This window comes from Malurus melanocephalus, unplaced genomic scaffold (genome assembly GCF_030028575.1).
Source record: "Malurus melanocephalus ecotype Western Australia unplaced genomic scaffold, MMel_1.1 scaffold_29, whole genome shotgun sequence".
In the NCBI taxonomy this organism is placed as follows: Eukaryota; Metazoa; Chordata; class Aves; order Passeriformes; family Maluridae; genus Malurus; species Malurus melanocephalus.
Window position 1 is genome coordinate 459,193 of NW_026623261.1, and position 26,778 is coordinate 485,970.

The 26,778-nt window shown below is 39.2% G+C and overlaps 1 protein-coding gene across 4 annotated transcripts in view; it reads left to right on the top strand.

Annotated features, from left to right (window-relative positions):
- Nucleotides 1–26,778, top strand: part of PTPRK (protein tyrosine phosphatase receptor type K) — a 384,925-nt gene that overhangs the window by 176,906 nt on the left and 181,241 nt on the right. For all 4 annotated transcript variants that reach the window (XM_057363581.1, XM_057363580.1, XM_057363583.1 and 1 more), the window contains exon 6: nucleotides 10,449–10,623. In XM_057363581.1, coding sequence (XP_057219564.1) covers nucleotides 10,449–10,623 — 175 coding nt within the window. The remainder of the gene's footprint in view (nucleotides 1–10,448; nucleotides 10,624–26,778) is intronic.

A 26,778-nucleotide genomic window follows, 5' to 3' on the forward strand; every position in this document is an offset into this window, starting at 1 on the left:
AAAAGCAGTAAAGATAAGAGAAGTTTTCAAAAGTAGAGGCTGCATTAATACAGAATAAATATTTGCACAGATAAAGAGATTTAACTGGTTGARCAAGATGATCTGAAACACACCTTTTGTGACAGTGTGAATTGTAGGTGTGGTAACAGGACAGAAATGCAGCTCAAATTCTTTTGTTCTTCRCCTTTCCAACCTGATCTGCTATCAWATCTTTTATGGTTGTGAGCTGAAGGATTGTCTTTATGACCTGCAATTATTAGCAAATTCTGAAAGGGTTTCAAAGTCCTTAGTTTTTATTTCAATGCTAAACAGCATTGATGTTGTTTCTGAAATACAGTCATTCACAGTGACCAGTATCTTTTTTTCTTGCCATTCCCTTCAGAATGTASTGCTGTGAAATACTTTTCTCAGTATTTCTCCCSTCTTAAAATTTCCATTGTAATATGYCAAACACCAACAGCTGTAGTTTGGTCCTACTGCCCAGTTGGATTGTGTGACAGGAATCCCTAAACCCAAGGTGGTAACCTAGGTTTTCCACCTTTTATGCTTTGGAATGCTCGGATTTATAAACTTCAGGTATTAGCAGAGGTTCTTGCTGAAAAATGCTTTCCAGTAGGAGGTGAACATAAGTGTGCATGCGCAGTCTTACAAAAATGAAAATGGTGTTTATGGACATCATAACTGATCAGCTCTTGCTCACTTCTGATTTTCTTTCTTTCTAAAGCTTATGAATTATCTTTCTTTGAAAAGATATTTAAAGAATAAGGAATTTTTCTTTTATTAACATTTGATGCACCTTACTGCTTTGTGCATCTTGATTGCTGAATAGCTATAAAAAGCACCCTCCTTTTRTTCTATTGCTTTTCCTGTGAAGTGCCATGCATTCCACTGGAGTTATRTCAGTAAATAAGCTTGCAAACAAGTCACTTCTGCATGGTAATCCTATGCTCAGAATGGAGATGTGTTATGTATGAAATGTTTGAAAGAATAATGCACAYAGGACATTCTAAACATGAAAATACAAGAGTGGGGTGGAGACTCTGTTTGCTCATTTCATTTGAAGATTTCTGTTTGAAGAAAGCTCCATTTCTTTGCTAAGACGGTAGAGAAATAGAATTGACTGGGTAGATTAAATAACATTTGTGTACACCAAGACTCCAGAAAGCAGTTATGTATTGTCCAGCATTTGTTCTCCTGATCTAATTGGGATATCACAGCAATAGGGTTTTTTGCATAATCAGGCTGTGTTTAACAGCTTCCTGAGCTGGGCACAATTGTGGCTCCCAGAAGCCCAATACGATTTCCAGTGTCTTATCGATGTCCGGTTTAGCTGGACACTCGTACAGCGCCGAGCGCAGAGCTTTTTGCTAGAACATCTGTTAAACCATATGTCTTGGCACCTGGTTGGGATGGCGATAACTGCGGCACTAATGAGTCCATCCATCATTGCTGAGCTTTGCATTAACATAGCATTGGATTAGGGAAAGCGGCTTGTTCTGGCTTTGCAGTCAGATGTGCTTTGCCACGCTCTGCGGTGATRCCGTTTGCCTTGGCGAGTCTGGAATTCAAAGGGGTGCTGGTTGCCCGCGTTTAAAGGTTTAATGTGTGCCTTGTAATCCTGGGCAGATTTGCCATCTGAGCGCTGGCGAGCGGGCCAATCTGTCAGCAATAGCTGTGGGTGCTGGCTAACCGCCCTCCACTYGGGCTGCCAAGGCTGGCGCGGCCGCTCCGCGCTCGCCCGTGGAGAGACTCGTCAGCGCTAATACGGTCTGATGCAGCCCTTCTCTCTGCCAGAGGAAAGTGTCTTTCCTTGTGGAATAACAGATAATTAAAGCAATTGCCTGAGAGTAATAATTGAAAAAGTGAAATTAAACAGCATTATGGAAAATAAAATGCAAATTGCTGTAAAAACAATGGAGTCGGGCTGACCTCCCAGCGGTACCAACTGTTACTGGAGGATGAGCTAGCGTCTGTTCGGGCTCAAACAACTGGCTGCATCCCGATCCCTTTGTACAGAAAACTGCCATAATCCTCAGTGCCCTGTTCACCAGCATCTTGGGTTTTGGTGCTGATTGCCACAGAATGGGGTGTGATATTTAGCATTCATTTTTCTTGCTAGGTGCTGTATATATGCGCTCCTTTACAATCCTTTGGATTGAGCACATGCAGATGGTGTCCTGTGATGATGCATTGTGCAGGACCAATATACTATTCCAGGAATTTAGATTAGAAGGGGTGTATAAGGACTTGTGCCTCTGGCAAAGGGTTGAGGGACAAAACGTTGACTGTTTTGTTTTGCTTTCTGGAAGGACTATTTCCTCTCAAAGGACAGAAGTTATGCCATACAAGTMCTTTTCTCCTGCTGTGCCCAGGTGAAGGCATGGATTAGTATTGGGCAGGAGGGTTGGGCTCTGGGCCATGGGCCTTTGGGGTAAACCATTTAGGTAACCTAACAGCGAATGCTGGAGGCTTGCTTATGGTCTCAGTAAACATGCATCTGTAATAGGAGAGTCATGTCCAATTTAATTTGGTTTTATATTGTTTGCGTGATGTTTTCTATGAGTATTCTAGAGTAACTTGCCTTTTGAGATCCCACTGCATTTTGATACAGTTAATTGACTGGTTAAGATACCCTTTCTTTAGTTTGATGATAAAACACTTGCTGTTACAGTGCACCTGCTTATTCGCCATTTTCATTACATTAGAAGAATGTTTTTTGTTGGTTTKCACAAACATTATGATACCCAAAAGTTAAGGCGAACTAAGTACACTCTGAATGTTAGAGAAAAGTTGTTATTTTGCTTTTTTATTCAGTGCAGCCTAGAGAAAGCCCAGACAAGATGCCTTGCTAGCATCCACAGGGTTTCAGCTGTGGARCTGTGATGGAGAGTTTTGATCAGCTTTTCAGTTCTGGTCACCTGTCACGTTTGATGCTTTTTGGTTTTGAACTGAAGTAAGTTGGTCAGGTCTGCTTGCCCTAAGGAGGAATGGGAGCTGTGATGTTGGGTGGAGGCTGCGGGAGGAGAGAGAGCCTATGGCTCTGGTTTCGCTCTTCTCCCTGGGTGGCAGGAGCGGTGGGTGAGCCTCTGAGGAGCCTCTGGGGAGACAGAAGACTTTTTTGGATTATCAGCATCATCTGCCTAAAGCAAGGTCTAATTAACACAGAAAGCTGGGCTCTTTGTGCCAAACCTTCTTTCCTCAGCCAAAAAACCCCACTCAAGTCTATATCATCTTACCTTTACCTTGATTAATGGCAGTGGCCAAGCAGGATCTAAATTCTTTTTGTTGCGCTTGAGGTTTGCACAGAAACTTCACTTCCCTCATTTGTCTCGTATTTGCTACTTACACTTATAGAAAAGATGATTTTGAAAAGGAAGACACAGAATAGGGAGKCATAGAGGACTCTTTTGCAATAACCTGTCTATTCTACCTGCCCTTTCACGTCATCACATATATGTTCTGTGATAGACATTCTGGTTTTCTAAACGTTATTTTCAAAGTTGCATGAAAAGCTGTCTTGAAATAATCTATCAGTCTCCTTATAAATTGCTTGACTTGTAGTTTATTYTGTATCACACACTCCTGACTCAGACATGGTTATAAAAAAATTTCACTCTCGAAAAACACAGTATTCATAACTTGTTTGTTTCAGAAAGGTTTTTTTTTACTGTTTTTGTTCCCCATCTTTATTCCCCTTTCATGCTATCTATGTCATTTAACCCTGAATGAACCAGTCTCCCTCTCTGCTGCCTCAATTTATCGGCTTCATGGATAAATATGGCAGTTTCCCCTGGATGCCCGGTCATCCTAGGTTTCAGCAACATGAAATAGTGTAATCCTCCTGGTCTTAATTTAATTCTGCCCCAGTTAGTTAAGTCCTCTGGTCTGCATAGCTAGCAGTCATTTAACTCACACAGCAGCCTTTGGGGCTGCCATCCCTGTAGGTCTTCCTGGGGTCCTCTGGTGGCCGGAGATCTGGTGCTGGGGGCTGTGTTGCCCATGGCCCAAGTGGTGCTGCCTTCTCCTCCAGTCATTTGTACTTTACAGGCAGAATACCTKCACTGGAACACTCATGTAAATGAGACAGATGAAATTAGGTGATATTTACAAAAAGATACACTGTTAGATATTCCTTGGCCATTCTGTCCTGCAACCCTTGTCTGTTGCTGCCTTCATTTAGGTTGTCTTCTGCTCCGTGGTGTGATGTGTGGTATGTAACCTAATACCTCAGGTCCCAGTTTCCTCAAATAGCTGCAGCACTTAATGAATTACAGAAGAATAAGAGCAGCTGGTATGCTTGGTTGCTTTTAGAAAATGGTAAAATTGTCTGCTGAGAAATGTTTGAGGAGCTGTCTTGTGGTGTGTTGGTCCTCATAGTGGGGTTTTGTGCAACTTTTTTCCRTCATTGTCTTCTAACTAAGCAGATTTTTTTTGTTTTGTGCTGCAGGATAAATGTTGTAGTTCAGTGTGCACTGCTCAAGGGGATATAGACCTTAAATCGCTGTGTCCAGAATTCATACCTTTTTSAATTATGTGGTTTTGATTGTTTGTTGGTTTTTATTTATTTTTTTTTTAATCAAGAACACTTCAATCAAGAACCAAACCTTTCTGAAAAGCCCCTTTATTTTTTTTTTAAATAGGCATTATTTTTTTTTTGTATGTTCAACATGTGTTCAATTAGGCTTAAACTAAGAGGCTTTAAAATGCTCAGAGAAAGTGAGTGTTGTTTTCATTTGTGCAGTGGCATGGCCAGGGACATGGTAGTATGAATTTTGCTAGTTTGCCTCCGGTGGCTTTTATTATAATAAAATAAATTAGAATTGCCACCTCTAAAGGGCCAGATGGCTCTCAATTAGATTATTTCATTAGAGCYCTTGATTTCTTCAGTAGGAGGGTCAGTGCAGCTTGATAGAAAACTGAGCTACTTCAAAGGGGACAACTTTGAGTAACAGCAGTGCGTGTTACCAAGACATTTAAAGTAATTGTGGATTTTTCTGAACTGCAGTGCAGCATGCAGGATAAARCTTGGCTTGTCACATTTGTTCATGATCTTTAGTGTATGCTCRCATGGGAAAAGCTGCGTGGCTTTTCCTGCTAATAAGTGAACGCACAGCTCATTGGAAAGTAGAATCTCATTCTGGTTTGCTATACATGTAGGCAGCCAGAAAGTTGAAGCAGATCCTACTAATTTTCTACTTAAAAAATATTTAATGCTTCCTCTTAATAATCAGACAAACAAAAGAAATTGCTACTTCACCTTCTTTTATGCTAAGAAGATAAGATTATTTGGGCATATTATTTAATTTATTATTTWAGTTGTAATTCATGATCTGCTTGAAAGAAATTATTTTTTAGGCTTAATTTGTGTATTTATAAATAAAATTGGAAAAATAGTCCCACTTGTTCAGTAATTTAATCTTGAGTTGGTAAAAAATAAATTTTTATAATTTGCTATGATAAATATATGTCATGCTTTATTGTATTTCTAGTATGTTAGTAAATTTCAAAATGCCAGGAATATATTGAGATATTTGTGTAAAAGGAGAAAATAAATAAAATACTACTACTACTACTACTACTACTACTACTAATAATAATAATAACAATAGTTTTAGGAATTGTTTTAGATTTTCCTCCATTTGGAAATTGTGTCCTAAATGTTTTAAAGCAATATGTGTGTCTGTGGATAAGTGACAGACAGGTATGAATTTATGAGTAAAATTCAAACAGTATAGTTATTTGTGTTTACTTCCCTCACTTTTTAAAAATTTTCATTTTATGAAAACATCATCTGGCAGAGACTGTGCCTTATTGTTTGCATTCAAATCTGTTTCTAGATAGAACCCTATTTCATTTTTTCCCCATCAAAAATGATATTTCTCCCTTTTGCATAATGAGTAAACACAGGAATGTTTTGGAGCGTGCTGTTTACAAATTCCCCTTTCMTCAAGGCAGCAGAAGTTGAATGCCCTGGGCTGCTGGGGGCATCTTCCCAGCCCTCGTGCTGCTGGTGAAGTTGTGATTGCAGCTTTGGGGACCGAGTTGCTCACACAAACTCTGGACTTGTGCCCTGAGTACCACACACAGTGTGCCCTCTCCTCTGCTCCTGCTGTCCGTGCAGTGAATCCAACCACAAGCTAAACCATTTGGTGATGATAATACATGGGGAGGGAGTGTGTTTTCAGGAAGGTTTTCTGTATTCCAGGTTGTTTTTTTGCGTGAGGACGGGAGGGAAGGTGAGGAGGGAGCAAGTGCAGGGCAGCTGATGGGGCACTGCTGGCAGTGTCACTGCAGCCAAAGTGTTGACATCTTCTGATCTCTGGGGGCATCCCGGCATCCAGCCGAGAAAGCAATCGGAGTTGACTGTAATTATTAGCAGTAGAGCAGACTTATTTTAAGGTGTTTACAGTAAGAGAGGGACRGGGATGTGTAAGGTTGAACTGTCCAGGCTTATAAAAATCACTAGTGTGAAAAAAAGGGGTCTGGAAAATTTGGAGGGAACATCGCTGCAGACAGGTATCTTATTGCTGTTTAAACAAAAAAAGGCAAAATCCACCACTTTTGAACCTGACGAGGAAGAAATGCTGATAAGTTTTACATTTTTATGAGATAGTTAGAAATGCACTTAAATTCTACCAATTAAATAAGATGTTGAGTTTAGATTCTTYTGACTCCACTCAGGTTCTAAAAGATCCACTAAAATTGCATTTCATATTTATTAAATGCTCAATTTCTTTCATGAGGCAAAAGAGAGATATTTAAGACTAATTGTTAATTTGCCTAAGATTGTTTTTAAGCTGTATAGGCTTTGCTGTTGACTTTATTTAAAATATAGATGATCTAATTTCATTGCCTGAAAAAAATGTAATAAAATCATGTTCCCGTYGAATTAAAAATAATCTTAAAGTCAGAGAGATTTATTTAAGATTGTAATTTTAAATGCCTGAGATTCTATAATTAAGGAGTTTTTTTCACAGGCTAATGTTTCTTTTAATCAAGTGTTTATAGAGAGTAGTTCTTTGTGAAGCCCAGAGTTATTTTCACAAAAGGAGAACTGCCTGGTGGTGACCTCTCTTAAATGAGCAATTCAGGGTTATCAAATCAGACAGCAAGGGACTGGAGGAACCAAGGATTGCACAGGGTACAGCCATTACCCATTAGTATAACTCCACATTAATTTTAAATTGAATTTTTAAAACTTAATTGAGCAGCATTTTCAAGCTCTGTTCAGTGTGAGCAGGACATAAATTGAAACAGTATGTACCAGGAACCCTTAATAAGCAGAGAGCACTGCTGCCTTTCTTCCCTCTCCTTTAAAATCAGTAGTAATGCTCTGACATTAAAAAGAAGAATTTAATTAAGAGATCATGACAGTGCATCTGAACTCTGACTGCCTAATGGCTTACCAGTGTAAGGGATATGTGCTGAAATGAATGCAGGGTTTTTTTCTTYAACRTTCATTTTTAGATGAGAACTCMCTTCTGTYTGAACTTTTCATCATTTTAATGATGGAGMAATATTCTACTGGATAAGCTGTACATGAAGAAAGACTTTGAAAATGTAGTTGTGCAGTTGGATTCCCAAGAAACAAATTCTAATACAGAGAAATTAAAGCAACTGCTGCAAGCCTTGTAAGATAATATGGTAGGAAATCACTGATGTAAATAAAAAAGAAAATCGGAGGTGTTTTTGTTCTAGAACTGTAAAACTTGTTAAATTTTATTTTGATTAATTTCTTTGAAAGTGCATTAATATTTCATTTTAAGTAGTAGCCCAATTCACTTTGTTTCTCAACTTGAAGCATGCAGATGAGCTTAAGTAAGCAAGTTCTGATCTTCAGAGTGTAAATTATTTTATGTGGAAAGCTTGGATGTGCTTCTCTGCTGCAGACTAAGTACTTGGCATTCCAATTAAAGCACTCAACTTATTGAAATAGAGTTCTTCATTTTAGAAAACTCCCCAATATTTATTTTTCCCTTCATAGCAGAAAAAGAATGACTACATTACATGGGRTACTTGTCAAGTCTGCTATCATATGAGTTTTAAAGATGCCCCTTCAGTTTATTATTGGCTGCTTGGTATTTTTGACAATCGTATGGCAAATTTGTGTTTAGTGGGGGAGCTTGACTTCTCTTTGTCAGGTGGCTATGGTGTGGCAAGGCCATAAGAGCCTCGGACAAGCCTGAGAGGAAGAAAATTCTCTAAGGTTTGTATATTTTGGTTACTTCAAGGCACTCGATCCAAGGTTTATCGTTTCAGACAGTCCAAACCCTTGGTTGATATTGGGTGGAGGGGGCAGGGGTAGGGGTTGGGGAGGGAAGGAGAGTGGGCAATGCAGGGTTTGAAAATCCTGCTTTSAAATTTATTATTTTCTATCAGGCAAAGCCAGGTAGCTGGAGGGGAAGGTGCACCTCCCATTTTACTGTTGTTTAAGCATCACCGAAATACAGCTTTTAACATCATCTCTCATTTGCTTGCTATTGGAATTTAATAATTTAATTGATTCCTGAAGTTCAATAAGGCCTTTCACTTGCAGGAGTATTTGTAGGCTTCAGAAAACTTCATTAATTTTTCTAAATCTGAGTCAGATACTCACGGGGCTGAGGAAGGAGCCTGTGTCTTTCACAGCCTGACTTGGCTGCATCACAGTTGGTCCAGGTGTCCTGGTGCCCAACATCCATTGCTTTAGCACTGGGAACACCCTCTCAGACAGCACCCCTGTCATAACCAGGCTTGTGGTGGTTATGGGATGATGACAGTTTTAGGGAGAAGCAATGAGAGTACCTTTTGAAAGCGTCTTGTGTGCCAATTTGTTCTGCAACTCTGTTTTCACTCTCGGTATCTTGCTGCTCTTTCTGGCCCAGCACTGCAGACAGAGCTCACACCTGAGGAATAACTGCTTGTTGTTCCTGGGGGAATGGCAGAGAGAGTGGCTGGCTGGGGGAAACTGATGGTGACTCTCTGAAGTGAAAGTCACACCAATAAACCTGCAGCTGGTAAAGGTGATGGCATGATCTTTGTAGTGAAACATGAATGACTGAATTCTGCCTGGTTAGTGTGAATAGAATTAACGTGTTTTAACATATTAACAGTTAAAGTGAATGCTTGTTTCAGTGAGTTTAAATTGGTGATGGTCTCCTGGTTAATCTACCACAAAGCTGTTTAAAGTGACTAAGCCATGCTTGGATGACAAAGGGTGGATGTAAAATGAAGGGTCTGAGTGTTATGGAGCGCTCCTGCCTGTGACAGGAGGCTGGCTGATACACACATGCAGCATTAAATCATCTCCTGTCTCTGCCCTTTGTGTTTTRCCACAGACTTTCAGGTTATTAAATTCTGTGGCTCAGCAGTAGCGCTTTTGGTGTTAGAAAGCTTGRAGTTTAAAACCTCAATGAAGTTTCTCATTCCACGGGTTGATTAGAGATAAAAATGTCCACAGAGGTCATGCTTTGCTATGTATTGAGCAAAATGTRTGGTTACAAGCAAATGCTGACATCTTTCTAGGGACTGAGCAATGCTGAGTGCTCAGAAACTGTATCCTGGTCAGGGAATAACATGCAGTTGATCCATGAAAAAGAGCAGTGACATTGTTTGTTCACTTGGTGCATGTTTCTGGGGKTTTTTTTAATGCTGACTTTTGGTAGAGGATCTGTTTTTCAATTGAAAACAAAATTGAGCACTTAATGTGAATGGTAATAAGGAAAAAGGATCCCACAAGAGCTCAAACTGTTTTTATCTTACTGACCTGTCACCTGGCCCTGCAGCTCCAGACAGATTAAATTTTTCAGTGATTTGTGGTAGCTATGATTTTTTTAAGAACTCTMTGAGCTCCTTCCTTTAAATGAGATCTGTGTTATTCCTCTTTTGGTGGCTTCCTGCCTCCACTTTTTATTTCAGCTAGCTTTAGATGGATAGGTGGTGCTTAGTGTAACAAAGCTAAAATTTTAGAAGGTGTTGAACTTGGACAGATAAAAGGCAACATTAAAAAGGAAACATTGGTTGGTTGGTGAAAAAGAGCTCTTGAAAACCTTTGAAATCCCTCAATGCCAGGTTTGTTTAAATATATCTTACAATATCACCCAGTGTATGTGTTGTAAGTCTGCTTAAAGTTGAATTAAATCCCTTGGGAGTRCAATTTCTGCTGCTGGGCTGTCCTAGATTGCAGCTGTGAGGCAGTTACAGTTGAATATGTCATGGTCATGTTTTGTGCCAGTGCACAATCCTGATGGTACTTTTCACCCCCAAAGCTTGTTTTTTAAATGCTATTGAGTACTACTTGTTTCTTGATGGGACCTCAGTATTGAGCTCTATTACAATGGAAATGCAGCGTGGGCTGAATGCATTTGGGATGGGGTTTTGTTTTTTTGTGCCTTCTTTGTATGATGATAATGATAAATGTCTTTTATATTCTTTTGAGATAACTTTGCCTTGGTTACTCTTGTTTTCAGAGAAGAAATGGGGAAGATATTCCAGTCGCTCAGACTAAAAATATCAATCACAGAAGATTTGCAGCTACCTTTAAGTTGCAAGAGGTGACAAAAACTGACCAGGATTTATACCGCTGCGTAACTCAGTCAGAGAGAGGTTCCGGAGTGTCAAACTTTGCTCAACTTATTGTTCGAGGTAAAGTTTAARTTATTTTCATTTTGTCCAGTTAAATGTTTTTAATACCAGTACTTTCTGCTTATACTTTTTTATTTAGCCTACRTATGCCTTTATCTGAAACGATCATACAAAGATAGCCCTGTGAAATTGTCATAAGAGGAAAGACTGGTTTGTAAAGCTTCTTACAGTTGCTTTCCACAGAATGCATCTGTGTAAAATCCTGATCCCACAGTGTGTGGAATGTGTCTGCATGCTTTTCTGTGGATGCTATTGGTTGAACTTAATGTGCAAATCARATTCCACCTATATGTAGTTATCATTACCTTTTAAGATCTGTTGCCTTGAGCAGACTGGTAGTAGAGCAAMTAATACATTTTTTCTGTTACCTGGGAGATAGATAAAAAAAGTTATAAACTTTCAACCCAAGGACTGAGAGCATTGTGGAGATGTTCTCTGATAATTTCCAACATAGAAGTAAAAGGAAAGAAAAGAATACTTGCTTTTCCCACTTGAAATACTTTAATGGTTGCAATTAATTCAAAAGCCTGCTGTCATGCAACTACAGCTTGTTTGTGGTGTGATTGGGTTGGTGATTTTTAATTTTTGCATTTTATGCCCTAGAAACATGTAATCTTGGCTGGCAAAGGATATGGTTGAACATAGGAGTTCAGTTTTTACTTCCAAAATTGTGTGCTGCCTGGCCTGGGATAAGCTACTGAATCTCTCCTTACCTAATTGTGTCACCTCCAAAAGTGCCCGTTTCATTCTTAGTTGTGATGAGGCTTACTGGGTTTAAACTGGGAAAAAGAAGTGGTGTACAAAATCTGTTTGTGGGGCTGCTGCCTGGTGGAGGGGCTGTTGTGGCCAGGTAGATGCTGGGATCAGRCACGCAGTGGGCTCTTGCTCAGTTTGGCATCTTGTAATCACACACTGCATCTGGAACGGGGATAGGGAAAGCAAGTTTGTCCTCATCTTGTAGAAATAATAGTGTAGGCCCTGCTCTGACCTGATTTTTATCTGGTGTTTGCTGGCAGAGGTCTTTTCCCAGGGAGACCAGTTGATTGAGGTCAACCAGGTTTTATGGCTTCTATAAAACATCAATAAAAATGGGCCTTGCTGACTGTACAAAGATTTAGACAACATGTTAAGAGCTTCTTCTTATTCTGTTACATGTACCTTTTGTCTAGCAAACTGCAAGAGGGTCTTCATCCTAATAAAGTGAAAGAAGTCCTGTTGCAGGATGAAAACAGTTTTGCTGTTAGAAAGACAGGGCAAATCAATGTATTTATCCAATAAATGAAGTTTTTTGGTTTTTTGTTTTTTTTTTCTCCTAGTATAAAACAGCAATAAAATGGTATTAAGAACACTATTTCTCTAAAAAAAAAATAAGGCAAGAATATAACATTTCATAGTACCATCTTTTTATATGCATAATATTGTCCTGCTGAAAAACTTAGGTAGTTCCACAGATAATACCATATTTATGGCTCATAAATTTGACATTTAGGTATATATATAACAGCTGTAGAGGATTTTTATTTTAAGGTAAATTTTACTTTTTGTGTGCCTTTTGATTGAAAGTCTAAGAATTTTAACATTTTTATTTTAATATACACACATACACGACACACACGCAGACATGTATATAAATAAAATATTAAAAAAACCCCTAGAAGATAAACCTTCCAAAACCGTTTTCATCTATTTGACATCATGGTAGAGAACAAAGATATATGTTTTATAGTTGGATTTATTGCTTGCTGTTGTATTTGAAAAGCAATATACAGTAATATATTTTCTTGTTTGTCTGGATAACCGCTAAATAAATCTTGTTAGCCAAAAAAGCATACCCATACCCTTAGGGATCAGCTACCCTGGTGTTAAAACTGTACTGAAAATTAACCATAATGACAGGTCCTATATCTCACTGGCACTTTAAAGCTGACATCCTGCTACATGGATACAAAAGATGATAATTTTAAAGGAAATTTTTGGGCCACTGATATGAATTGCCTTTAATAAGAGCTGGCATAGTATTGCCCATTGTCAAAGATGACCCAGGGGGAAGAGTTTATTAGTGCGTTTCCTTCTAAACTGGAAGTGACAGGGCATGCTTGGGGCCCTTTTGTTGCTGTTTGTAACAAATGAAAATTTCGCTGCAGAATTCTCATGCTGAAGAGTATTGATCTGTGTGTTCTCACAGCCAGAGGAGGGGAAGAAAAATGATGAAACACAATTTACTTTGTCATGGCTTTAGTATTGCTTCCAGATAATTCTGAGTGACTAATCTTTGGTTTGTAGAAACCAAACTTTATTGACAACAGTGTTTATTAGAGAGAGAGGGAGGAGGAACAGGAGCTGTTGCTCAGTAACTCAAAACGTTGGTGTCTAGACAATGGCCAAGATATGGATATATCTTGGGATATATCCCATGTCTATACAGACATGTGGTASCACAATACAGGTGCAGAGGCATCTGGTACTGTCCTGATCAGCAGACTATAAGTTAATCTTATTAATGAAAATTTCCAGTCCTATAACATACACTATGTTGAAACATCTTTATTTAATTTTGAGCTTTAGCAGAAGAATTACTTTTAGTGGAGTTCTAAACTCTATTACAAATGTAGTTACCTGGGAGGGATGGTATACATTTAAAGACCCTGAAAGGGATAACTCAATTACTGTGATTAGTTTTTTAAAGAAAAATTGAACTAGGATAGGATTTGTAATTAAATTATGAGATTTTACCAAAAGTAGTTCCAGTCAATGATTTAATGTCTCACCTTTGCTTAGAGCTGGCCTTCAGCTCCCAGCTCAGTGGTTGAATTGTATTGATTTTTTTACATGGTTTCTATGGCATTGCTATAATTCTTGCATGCCTGTAGAAGGAATTCTCCCTTTCCCCTTCCTTTTACAGGAAGTTTGGTGCTGTCATTATTGTTAGTTGACTTCCCTCCTGAATATGTTCATCTGAATAATTATCTATTTATATTTTCCCTGGTAAATTGGCAATTTCTGGGAAGGGAGTTTCTTGAAGTYTCCGGGGTTGTTTGCACTGGAACTTGAGGGAGAGGGAGCTGGGAGGGAGGAGCAACATCTGTGATAGGTAAGAGTGAACAAGAAGACACTGATGATTTCTTTTTAGTCGTTTCTTACTTGCTTTTGAGAACAGGTGAATCACAATCTCAAAGTCTTTCTGCTCTCTTTGCTGCTTAACATGGGATTGTAGAAATGAAGTGCAAAAAAAGAGATCATCTGTGCCCCAGCTCATGTGTATATTTGATATATACAACTGTGTAGCCTTTCCAAGTTACAGTATCAAATGTTCTGATCATTGGTCAGTGCGGAACTTTACCCTGTAATCAGTTCTTGTACAGTTTCATTGTTGGAGCTCTTAAAAATGTACTGGAATGTTTCTCTGAAGTTGTCAGTATTTGGCAAAAAAAGTTAYCTTGTGCATCAAGAAATGAGGTAGTGTCAACTTCTTAGTTGACGTGGTGTGCTGAAAAGTGACTGTTGGATCAGGGATAAAGCTGATCTTACATTCTGATGTAGTTGATTAGCAAAACTTTGTAAAATAATCCAAATTCAGTTTGTCCCCATTTGGAACATCTTACTCTTGGGCAGTCCTTCTGGGACCATGAATAAAAGTCACAATTTTCTTTGGCTGCAGTACATGGAAGATACAGGTGATAAGTCTCTATTTTCTTTTTAATATATATTCATAACAGTTTGTTGCTTTGACTGTCAAAAAACCAGAGCAAACCACGTTCTTAAACAGTATGATAATTAATTGCACTTTATGTAAAGTGTTTGTATGCTTACCCAAGTTTGTTTTCCTTTAAATTAGCTTCACATTGTTAGCAAAATAACTGTACAAAACTTGATATTATTCTATTAGGTGCTGCAAAATCAGCAGGAAATATGGKACATTTTATTTTATGTAGTAGATCTTGCACATACGTGTTGGAAGAAAATTTTTGTTAAAGATGAGGAAGGAAAATAAAGGATAAAACTCTCAAAATATATTAATCAAAAGTAGTGTTTGTTAATAATCTCTGGATAGCTTTATCATACTGTTTGGTTCTACTGTTAAGTTTATGAGTTTTATTTGAGCCATAAATTACAGCAACTTTTAATGTTTATACTAGAAGYAAATTTTTGTCTTTTTAACATTTCTTCTTCCAACCAAAATGGCTCTTCAAAACCAGGGTTCAAAGCAAGGGGAGGTCTACAGTTTGGTTTATAGTTTCAATATTGAATTGTCTTCATGCACCCRGTAAATCCAAGTTAGTAACAGCAAAGAAAGGCAGTGTTACTCTACTATCTTCTGAATATTCTTCCAAAAACCGTAAGTTCTGATGAACTGACCTGTTCGTATGAGTTTGTGAATATCATTGTTTCTTGTATTTGATTTGACACTGCAAGCAGTCTCTCTTCTAAGTCATCAGGTTTGAGTTTTGGTGGGGTTTGTGCTTATATTCTTCTTTGTTTGCCTTACTGGGCCGAGTTTGCCATCAGGAGCAGTTCTTGTTATGCAAGCCTGGCAGTGATTTTCCTGCCTTTATTGTCTGAATCTCTTTAGGGATTTTATATAGGAAAACCAGTAATTTGGCTGGTTCCTGGTGATGCTAGAACACTGTGAAGATGGAATTGCCCCTGGCAAGKAATTCTCATGGGAGTATTATTCTTTTTCGCTTACAAGAAAGCTTTGAAATATTTCCATTTGAGAAAGCTGTGGACTGAAATGCACTTTTCAAATTTCACTGGTACTTGTTTTGTCTGGAAAAAAAAGTGAAATATCTAGGCTTGCTTCAGATGTGTGTGCTCAATTTCGTGGCTTGGTTTATTTGTTCAGTACAATAASAGACTTAAAAATATGCCAGGGAGAGCACTAGGTGGCAGGTAAAAAGTAAATACATCAGGTAGCCTGAATTTATACTCCCTGCTTGCTAATAGACTGAAGTATCTTTATACCAGTTTTGCAAAATATCCCATATTGATGTCCTCCATTATTAAGTTCTCTGATAAATAGGAAATTTGTAAACAATTTTTTTTCACCTGTGGTGATATTACCCACCATCATAAATATTAGACTTTTCAGGTTATTAGTGATGTGTTGAGAAATTCAGTCTCCAAGGGACAGTGGCTTTGAACTGTATCTTTGAAGAGTTTTGAGGARGCCTCTGGTGCTTTTCTGAGCTCAATGAACTCTGGACAGAGAGGAAACTTTCTGAGCTCAATGAATTCCGGACAGAGAGGAAACTGGGGAGAGAGATTGTGCAGTCCAAATTGTTGAAATCTGTGGACTTTACTTCACTGTCTTGGCTAAGTTTCCTTTGAATCATCACCAGGCTTCAATAGAAGTATGCAAATATTTTATTTGAGTCAGAAGACCCCTGTGGCTGCTATGCTTGGTTCATAAGATGCATTTCTGGACTATGGATATTAATATTGGTACTCTTTTGGACACTCAGCTCATCCTCAARATTGCTTTATCCTCTAAATTTCCTCATTACTCGTGGCCTAATTCTCTCATGGCTCTATCCCTGCAGAAACAGCAGAAGACAGTATCTTAATTACTTTGCAGCAGTTGGAAAAATAAGGAAATTATTTTGTGAAGTTTTTCTAAACCTTGCTAATAAAACACAAGTTATATTTGGGGTGTATATATAGGGTGTACCTATACATTTAGGTATAAGCATTCTTCAGAGAGCCCAGGATCCAATTAACTTGATCTTTCCATGGCATTCTCTGGTTTTAATTTCTCTGCTGAATTAAGATCTTATCCTCTTTAAGTAGGTTTAACATGTGAATCTTCCTATTTTCAATCCTCTGTTTCTTAGAGCAGGTAAAGAGAGGTTGTCACCCTGAAGTCAAATCCGTCCTCCTTTACTTGAAAAGAATGAAACAAGAATACAGGAAAATGCTTCAGAAAGGCTTTATGTTCATAATGAATAATTTGAGCCAGATAAGAGTCTCAATTTCGTCATTCATCTGCATATTAGAAAGAACAGCAGCTTCACTTTCTGCTCAGGCATCTCTTCTGTTGAAATAACTCTGCTCARCTCCTTTGCTGAGGCAACATTTGTCTCTGGTTTTTATAATTAATAGGTGCATTGCTCATTTTCTTCAGGAAGTCCAGGAAAKTTGCTTTTGCTGGAGAAGCAGGGGAAAATAGCTTTGACTGGATTTTTCAGAGAAGCTGTGTTGGTTTTGCTTGGCCTGRTTTTTGGTAACAGGGGGGTCCACAAAGATGGCTCCTGTGAGAAGCTGCTGAAAGCTTCCACCATGTCCAGCAGAGCCATTCCCTGATGGCTCTGAAGATGATGGACATGCCACTGGCCAAGGCTGGGCCAGTTGGAGATGTTGTTWACCCYTCTGTGAAAACAGATTTAAGAAGAAAATCAAAACTAAGAGGCACACAGTTTTTTTTTCCCCTAGACAGAGAACGAAGAGGAGGTGAGAACATGTGAGGGAACAACATGGAGACTCCAAGGTCAATGGAGAAGGAGGGGAAGGAGGAGGTGATTCCTCTGCAGCCCCTGGGGCCCACGGGTCATGCAGAGATCCACCCATGGCCCGTGGGAGAGGCGCCCATCCAGAGTGGGTGAATGCCTGGAGGAGGCTGTGCTCCAGTGGGAAACCCATGGATAGAGGGGTCCTGATTCCAGGCTGGAGCAGCCTGGCCTGAGAGGACTGCACMCCAYGGATGAGTGAGCCATGGCACAGAAGTTTGGGAGCACTGTCTGCCCCTGGCAGGAGTTCACATTGCAGCAGTTTTGGGATGACTCCTGCTCTTAGGTTGGAACCACTCATGACAAGTTCACGGAGAATTATCTCCTGTGGGAGGGACCCCATGGCACAGCAAGGGAAGGACTCCTCTCCCTGAGCAGTGGATGAAGATTCTGGTGATGAACTCACCAAAACCCCTATACCCTGCACTGCCGGTGGGAAGGAGGGAGGGTTTGAGGGAAGAAAGGGTGTCTTTAAGGGTTTCTTTACTTCTCATTATCCTCCTTTGTCTCTGGTAGTAATAAATTCACTTTGTGACTTTAAGTTGAGCCTGTTTTGCCCTTGGATTGTTTACTCCCAGTCCTTATCTGAACTCATGACCCCCTTTGTTAGTTTTTTTTTTCCTCTCCTCTGCCCAGCTGTGGCATGGGAGAGTGAGTGAGCGGCTGTCATGGGTGCCTGGCATTTGGMCAGTGTCCAAACCAAGACAGAAGCCAAAGAGACTCTGATTCACAAGAGATAACAGAAATGCTGAGTGTTTGGCATAGGCTCCATTCCATCTTTCTGTGCAAAAGCATTGCTTTAGCTTTTATTTCATAAGATGTGAGTTTTGTACTGTTTGATATAGACTAAATTGATATTCTCATTAGGCAAAAACTAGCAATTTCAGTGCTCATGTGCAYGTATTTAATGTATTCTCTGAACTTAAAGGTGAGTGGTGTGGATCAGAGCATAAACCCTAATCCTGAAGTACTGTATCCTGCCCTGATAGCAATTGTTTGGGGCAGAGTGTCAGAGAAAAGTAGATGTGGAGGCATCCTTTGTTGACAGAGAATTTTTCTGTCCCAGGGGTCTGTGGTTCAGACATCTTCTAAGTAAAGGGCAATACCCTCTCAGCCTGGACAKTATTGTTGTGCCTTAATTTCTTACTCATAAGCATGCAGGAATAAAATAATTATTTATTAACTAATTAACTTACTTGGTCCAAGGGCCGTAGTCTATTTATGGTTTTCACTGCCTGGTGTACACTTTTCCCTGACATCCTTGATGGATGTTGATGCTGTGTGGCATTTTGATTTACAAATCCAAGCAGCCTGAGTTCCTGTTATGTTTCCTGCAAGGCTTCCTGCGTGCATGAGAGCACATGGATAGCAAACTCTGTGGAAGTCTTCTTCGCTCTTCTGTGCTCGCTTCTCAGTGGCAGAAAGCATTATGGGGATGTCCTTTCCATAGGCTCTGGGTGGAAACCAGCAGAATGAAGGAAAAAAGAGGAGGAGGAAGGCTGGGGATGCTGGCAATTAGCTACATTGATGTTTGCATGGCTATTTTTATTTCTTTCTGAGAGCTGCTTTTCTATGTGAATATAGTTGTATTTCTAGGCACCTGATCATGTCTAGAGCTACAGATAGATTTTTTTCTGTCTTGTCTAATTATTAAGTGTGACACTCTTTTGTGTGTCATTAGGTGTGACACTGTTTTGTGTCCAGGAGTGAACATGCAGCAGGCCTGACTAGTTTTCTGATGGCTTTCTTTGACCATGTTACATAAACRTACCGACAGGAATGTGCTTCCAAAGCAAATCTCCAGAAAGGGGCCCTCYCCTGCTTGCCAGGCAGTGGACTGCTCCTTGTTCTTGTCAGGTCTTGTGGAGACCTTGCCATGGCTCGGCAGTAAAATAAATACAGCTGCAGGGTCAGTGACGATCAGTGGAAGCCTGTAATGGGTGTGACCTGGGATGAACTTGTCCGAGTGGCTGCAGAGGAGTTGGCTCTGTGCTGTCAGGCTTGGTGCTGGCTTTAGGTAACTTTCCTCAGGGGTTTTCTGACACTGTGGCAGAACAGGTATTATCAGCCCCCTTACGGGCAGTATAAGCTGGGTATCACCTGCTCTGCCTAACCCAGCAAAGCCAAGATGGAATGCAGCTTTACCTAGCCTGATTCAAAACCCTAACCCTAACCCTGACCCTGATTCAAAATGGTGCTGCTGGCGATACCACAGATGTGGTGGCATCRGTGGTGGCATGAGTGAGGGCTCACTGCCCGGGTGCTGTCCTAGACCTCTGCCAGTTTGCATTGTGCCTCMTTATTGTCAAAGTACCTAAGTGAATTCAAACACCAAATAAAGCATTTGGGAAATTAAAATGTAATCACTTTGAACAGTGGGATTCCTGTTAGCCTTTAGGCTTGATGGGAGTCAGTGCATAAGAACAAAAGAGGCGAGAGAAAAGCTTTTGGCAGGTGTCACTTTAAGGACGAAATAAGGGATTTTTTTGTTTCTTATATCTGTGTTTTATCCAAGTGACATGAAGATCATTTGCAGTAATGTGATTTTTCTCATCTTAATTAGAGATGTCTCCAGACTGTCCCASCGCACCAGTGGTGTATTTCACTTGGATCATTTCCCTTCCAGTGTCTGGTCTGTCTCTACATTTATTTAAATCCAATATTTCATTTGGGTGCTGCAGCTCAGGATGGTCTCTCTCAGTTTAAATGCCACTGACATTAATGTGGAGGTTAAAATATTTACTTAAGTATAGACAAAGTTCCCTTAYCTGCCATCATTTTCCAGTCTGGGGGAGGGGAAAGCCCCTCTAGGTTTGACATGTCTGTATTGTGCAGAGTTGTTAAAAAGGGTGCCGGTGAGTAGATGCATGGTAATGATGAAAAGGAGTGCATTTGGAATTCAACATAGATGGCAGAAAATGCAGGATGTCAGAGAAGCCATATATTAAAGGGAATTTGAATTGGAAACTGAATCTCAACCTGCCACTGGGGGCATTTTGATCATTTTGATTTATTAAACTTTTATAACAGCATTCAGATGAAGCTGAATTAAAACGCTTAGTCTTGGGTGGTTTATGGTACACAAGTCATCATGCTGGTGAAATCTCGCTATGATCAATGTAGAGTTAATTTAAGTTGCTTTTTGAATGCAGGTGCACCTGTGTGCTTTAGTATGTATTTAAAAATCTAACAGTGTTCTAATACTGAATCGCCTAACAAAAATACAAAACGMAGCCACACTGACATTTATTTTCAGCTGCATTTGAGTGAATCTTTCTACTAAATTGTAGTTGAACTGCAGGAAGACCAACTGCATATATATTCCTATACCAATTGTGTATATTGATAAATATACATGCATTACAAAGTAACTAGCTATGAAAATATAACTATTTCCTTGAAAATGGGTCATACTGCTGAAGGCAYAGATGCTTGCATTGTACTGTTCTGACCGTCTCCCAGGCTCAGCAGCTGCACGTAGTCTCACTGAGCACCGTCCCTGCAATAAAAAGAAATCAATTACTATTAGAGTGGCACTGCAGGTTAAAGGCATTACAGGTTCACACTCAGTTTTGCAGCAAGGAGATGATACTTCGCCGCAAATGGGGAATGATGCAAAAGATGGATGAGACAGAGTTCAAGGAGCAGTGCTGTGAGGGTCTGSCACTATCATTCCAAGCTGTCTCAGAGACATGATGGATGGTTCAGTGGCAAGAAGCAATAATACCAAATGATGAGAGATTCATCTCCACATCTTGAGTCTGCTGCATGCTTTCTACCTGTTGGTGTTCTAGTGGTATAATCATTCCTGATGTGTTATGAAGAACTAAACTACTGTACTTAAGCATCTAAATTGCCATGTTGAATTTAGTAGCCTAGATTTTTTGGCAGCTTCTGGAAAAGCAAGTAGCATATCAAATACTCYTGCACATGGTACATTTAATTACCTGTTATTTATGTGTGGTACCTGTTGACAGGATCTTGTAAGCTATGCTAATAYGATAGGTAATTTGTTACCTCCAGAAATCACTTTCTATGTGCCCTCTGATCATTATMATGAAACATAATAAATGATGTAGCCCATGAGGTGTAAATGAAAATGAAATGGATAATTTGATTCTATGTCTAAATTGTTGCTGGAAAAGTTGTTGTAATTGTAATGGAATTTATCTCATAAAAATATGCCTTTCCAATGTAGCAATGACCTTTAATCATCTTGGTTGGGGAGCTATTTGAATATAATTTTAAAGAGATTACAAAAAGTTTMCTCAGAGTAGTTTGGATAGAAGGTTTTATCTTTCCTAAAGAGTTYTAAATATTTGTTTAATAATTTGTACTGCAGGATTTTTCTGCAGTGTTAGCTGCTTGAATATTTGCAGAATTATATAGAAAGTTGTGAGAAACGTATCTGCCTCTCTTGAAGAAGAGGGAAGCTTAGCTACCTGCTGAAAGATAGATTTCTTCCTGCTGAGATAGAGTGTTGAATTTGGATGTGCTGGTTTCACTAGAGAGCTTGTCATTGAGATTGATATGGAACCACTAACAGGCATGTCTTGGAGAACATTTAAGGAGTGTTACAAGGAAAATGAATGTGTTTCTCTCCTCTGTTCCCCAGGTGTGTTCATGTTTGTAATGGCAGAGTCTGTGTCCTACATCCTTCATGAGGAAAGATGACACTGTTGCATTAGGACTGATRTTTGAATTTGCATCTCCTCCCTAAATTTTTTGTGATTTTAATTTTATTTCTTTTTGAATGTCTTTGTTTCCAGGACCTCATCTATAACATTTCATGTAATTATTCTGTGTCCATTTTCTTAGACATTTAGCTGTCAAAACTTTTAGCATGTCTTGTACTGCCAAACATTTTGAGTGTACCATCCCAGTTGATGTCTATACATGGTAACAAATGCAATTTTTCACTTTCCTGAATTTTTTACTAGTAAACCAAAGAGAAAATTTCTATTGATGGATTTGAGGACTAAACAGAGACAAAACTTGGTGAAAAGTGTTAGGAAAAGGTGAGATCACCTTCTCAGGAATCAAAAATTACTTATAGAATTTTTTATATGAGAAACCTTACAGACTAATCAGGATGGTCAGTAGGGATGGTAGGGGAAAGTCTATCAACAGTCAATTTACATGAGGTAATTTTTTCTTTGAAGAAATGAGGATGTAGGTACAAAATATTGCAGAATTACAGAATTTCAGCCTCCTTTCAAGGAGTTATAGAGATCCTGAGCTTCCTCTTCTCCAGACTAAATAAACACAGCTCCATCAGCTGTTCCTCATAAGGYGTGTTTTCCTRACCTTTCAYGARCCTTGTTGCCCYTCTCTGAATGCACTCCAGTATGTTCTTAATCARTGTGATCTGAAAGGCATAGACATGGCATGGTGTTAGTTCAAGGTTTGTAAAGCAGGGACAACTTTTGCTGAGTTTGAGTTTTATTAAGTGTGATAGTCCCAAATGTGGGTGAATTACTTAAGTTGAATAAATAAATGCCAACAAAAATGCTTTGCTCAAAGTACATTTTTGGTCTGGATTTTTCTCCACATAAATGAATTATAAGGTAACTGAATTTGAATTTTATTTGCATGTACTGAGCATCTTATAGTTTGTGCAACCTAGATGAGTCTTCAGGTTTTTTTTAAATTTATGTTAGCTTTTTGCTCCTTGTGCCTGTCTCGTGGTAGATCCTGTAAGCCATATGGAACTGTACTTGTTTGTGGACACAAGGAAGAATACCACAAAGTGTCAATGCCATATGTATTTTTACTAAAGATGTCTCGCTTTAGTAAACCGGTTTACTAATTTCCTGAGAAAATCAAGAATAGTATATTATATTGTTTACTTGATCTGTTTCACTATCCAATAAGGATTAAGTCTAAAAAGTTTTGGTTTTATTTTCTTTTTTTACCTTCAGTTGCAGTTCCGAGTTTATGTGAAAATCTCAGCTTTATTCTTATATTGACTTTCTCATGCAGTTAACCATCTCTTAAGGTGTGTTTTTTAACAATTGAAGGTATACAGGCTACTTCTTTTGAAGGCAGATAGGAGTAAATTAGATGCTTTTCTTTGGCTTAAAAATTGAGATTGTAGTCTCATGATTTTTAATGCTTACTTTGAACTTTACTCTGAATTGTGTTGACAGCAGTTGGAAATGTCTTGACTAAAGATTTAATCTTCAACTTTCCACTTCTCTTGGGCTGGATGACTTGCATGYGCTAGAAAAAACAAGATACATTTAGTGTGATCAAGCTTGTGATCAATGGGCTGCATCACCAGCCATGGGAATATTTTCCTCATCTTTTAACTGGAGATAGAAAGGAGCAGATGTTTGGCAGTGTATGAAGCACAGCTTCATGTTGGCAGCCAGATACCTAAGCGGAGCAGTAAAARCAGCCTTTTGTGACACAGCAGTGCCAAGGAAAATGGTGTGGAGGGAGCAGTGCTGTGAGCAATATTGGGGCATGTCTTTTGGGTTTCCAGTGTCTCTAGAGCCCTAGGCTTTATGGTTTTCTCAACCCTAACCCCAAGCATAACCCTAACCTTAAGCAGAGCAGTAAAAGCAGCCTATTGTGAGGCTGAGGTGCTCAGCACATGGATGGTTCCAAAGAGAATGGTGTGGAGGGAGCAATGTTGTAGYAGTGCTGTGTTCCACTTTTAATACCTTTCGTAGTTCCAGAGTCCCTGGAAATTTTGTCTGTGTTGTTTTTTCAAGACTAAGCCTAAACCTGAATTTATTCCTGAGCAGAGAAGTAAAAGCAGCCTTTTGTGATGCAGTAATACATAGGAAGAAAATGTTGAGGTAGCAATGTTGGGGCAGTGCTGTGCTTCCCTTGGCATGCCTTTTGCATTTCCAATGTTCCTGGAGCCCTAGGCTTTATGGTTTACTCAACCCTAACCCTAAATGTGACCCTAACCCTAAGCGGAGCAGTAAAAGCACCCTTTTGGCTTAGGCTGAGGTGCCCAGCACATGGGTGGTTCCAAGGAGAAAGGTGTGGAGGGAACAATGCTGTGGCAATGCCATGCTTTGTTTTTTTAGTMTGTGATGCTAAGGCACATTTCCTCCTTTGAATGCATGCAGCATGGCACTTGGCCACTTTCGTGCACTGAAGAGGAGATTTGCAAGGTCTCACAAGTATGACATGCTTAAATCCTCGCTTTTGCCAATGACTTCTCTGTTTCGGTTTTTGGTTTTTTTTTTTTTTTTTTTTTTTTTTTTTTTTTTTTTTTTTTTTTTTTTTTTTTTTTTTTTATTTTGCACCTCTGGACTTTTTGCAATGTGATTTAAGTCTGCCATCTTTTGTGCCCTACTTGTTGGCTGCTACTTCTCTCAGTAGAGCAGAGAAAATGCTGTCAGGTTGAATGTGCCAATAAATGACAATGAGGTAATTGAAAGGTGATAAAAAAGTCTGTTTTACTAAAAAGAGTAGCACCTTTTCCAAAAGGTTTTGTAAAGGTAATATAATTGGACATTTCAAGAAAATGATTGGACTGTGTCTAYTTTCTGGCTGGCTGCAGACATGTTTAAGATGTGTTTTGAGTTTAGGCTTACAGACTCCTCTTCTTTCCTGAGATTTRTCTTTGTTTTATGTGGGAAACTGCCTCCACCTTTTTGTTTTTACTTTTTGTTGCTTAAGTTCTTTACCTTCAGCTATCTCCTAATGCCATTTCAGGAATCTGTTAGACCTTATTCTTGCATTTTTCATTCAATATGGCTGCCTAAAGAAATATTTAATGCATTATATTTTTCCTGGGAACACCTCCAAAACCTACTTGACCTCTAATTAGGTATGTGGACTATGCAACACAAAGAATTGTGCCCTGGTGACACTTCTTTTCCCTCCAAATTACTGTCATTATCAGTGACATTTTCACAATTAGAAACAAAATTATCCTAGTTTTTTTTTACTTTCAATTGTTCCAGGAACAGCTTTAGCCTCTTCTTTGAATGATATTTTAAGAGGTTGAAGAATTGGTAGGGAGAACACAGCCTAGTTTTTCTTTCAAGCCAAAGTGATGGTTTCAAAAAGTTTACTGAACAACTTTCTGGAGTTGCAGATGGATAAAAGTGGTTCAATTAACATTTTGTTTTGTCCAAATTTTGCTGCCCTTTATGTAAAACTAAAACAAGCCCTAAAGCAGGAATTTAGTGATATATTAATGCTTCCAGTCTGGGATAAAGTATTTTTAAAAATGTGTCATGAAAAAGGGACAATAGTCTTGCTCTCTAGTGGAATGTTTTGTTCAGGTTTTTATTGCTTATTTTATAAAAAAATGGAGGGAACAGGCTGGGGAACATGTGAGCCAAGCAATACGTGCAGACAGTCACCTTATTAAGGAGGAGACTATCCCCTAAGACATTTGCATCGTTAGGACTTCTGATAATYAAGATGAACTGTATTTCAGCAAGAAGACAGCCTTCTGGCCAACTGACTAAGCAGATGCCAAGTGGAAGCAAATGATGCTAAGTTGAACTCTCAGGCAATTAACAGAAATTAATGGACCAGGTATCTACAGTCTGTTTCCTGTGGGTGTCAGTTCAGTGTCCTTGCCCTTCCTGCACTTCCAGCTCAGATGACTTTCAGGGGTTGAAGCACCTGAGCTTTTCCTTATTGCAGTTTGCTGGGATTTACCACCTGCTTAGCAGAGCTCACAGGATTCCTGTGGGGGTTAAAAATTTCACAGGATTCTGTAATTTTAATGGATTGAGTGGGAACAATTGAAGCAATTCTTCGATGACAATAATCTTATTGTGACTCATAGCATAGTGCTACAGAGGAGGCCTTTCAGAGGGACTTGCACTGTAAAGAGCTGGAACCTGTCACTCAGCATTTGGTCTTGTTTCAACCTAATTTCTGAAAAATGCATTTCCATATTGCCATAAKTAATGAAGCTTCCTAATATGTGAAGGAATGCCTTGCATGCTCTGTTTCTCAGTGCTTCTGTGCCTCATGAACAGATCCATACACCAGTTATTTATTTCTTTATTTATTTGTTGGACCCTTCCTTAAAAATGTATATGGAGGCATGGGCAATATCTGTTTATGTGCATCAGCAGCTGATGTTACAGCAGAGGCATCAAAAGTAATGGTCCTACTTCTCTTTTCTCTCTCCCACTGCCAGTGACTTGCTATTTCAGTTTCTTTTACACCAGAAGCATGCTTGTCCCTCTCTCTGGGAAGCTAAATTAACAAAATTATGCATGTCCCTCTCTCATAACAAAATTATGCTTGTCCCTCTCTCTGGGGAGCTAAATTAACAAAACCCTGACGCTGTAGAAAGAAGTGGGTGGTTTTTGGGGTTTTTTTTTCAGACTAGTTTACTAACAGCAGAACCATTGGTCTGGAAAAGATGGGAAGACCAGAGAAGAGGTAGCAGTTCACTCCCCATGATGATGCGGTGATTTTGGGTGTGATTAGAAAYAATGTTAAACTGCATCCTCAGCCTGCTCTGCAGGTGGATGACACAGTGCTGCAAAAMTCTTTGCGCCCACAGGGAATTGTGATGTGGAATGGTTCCTGAGATAAACACTGTTGTCTTGGGTTTTTTTTTTCGTAGCAGCTTCCTTGTATGAACATGCCCTTAGAGGAGCTGATTTAACAGAAGGGGGCTGACAGGAGATACAAGTATGTTCCCTAAAGCCCACAT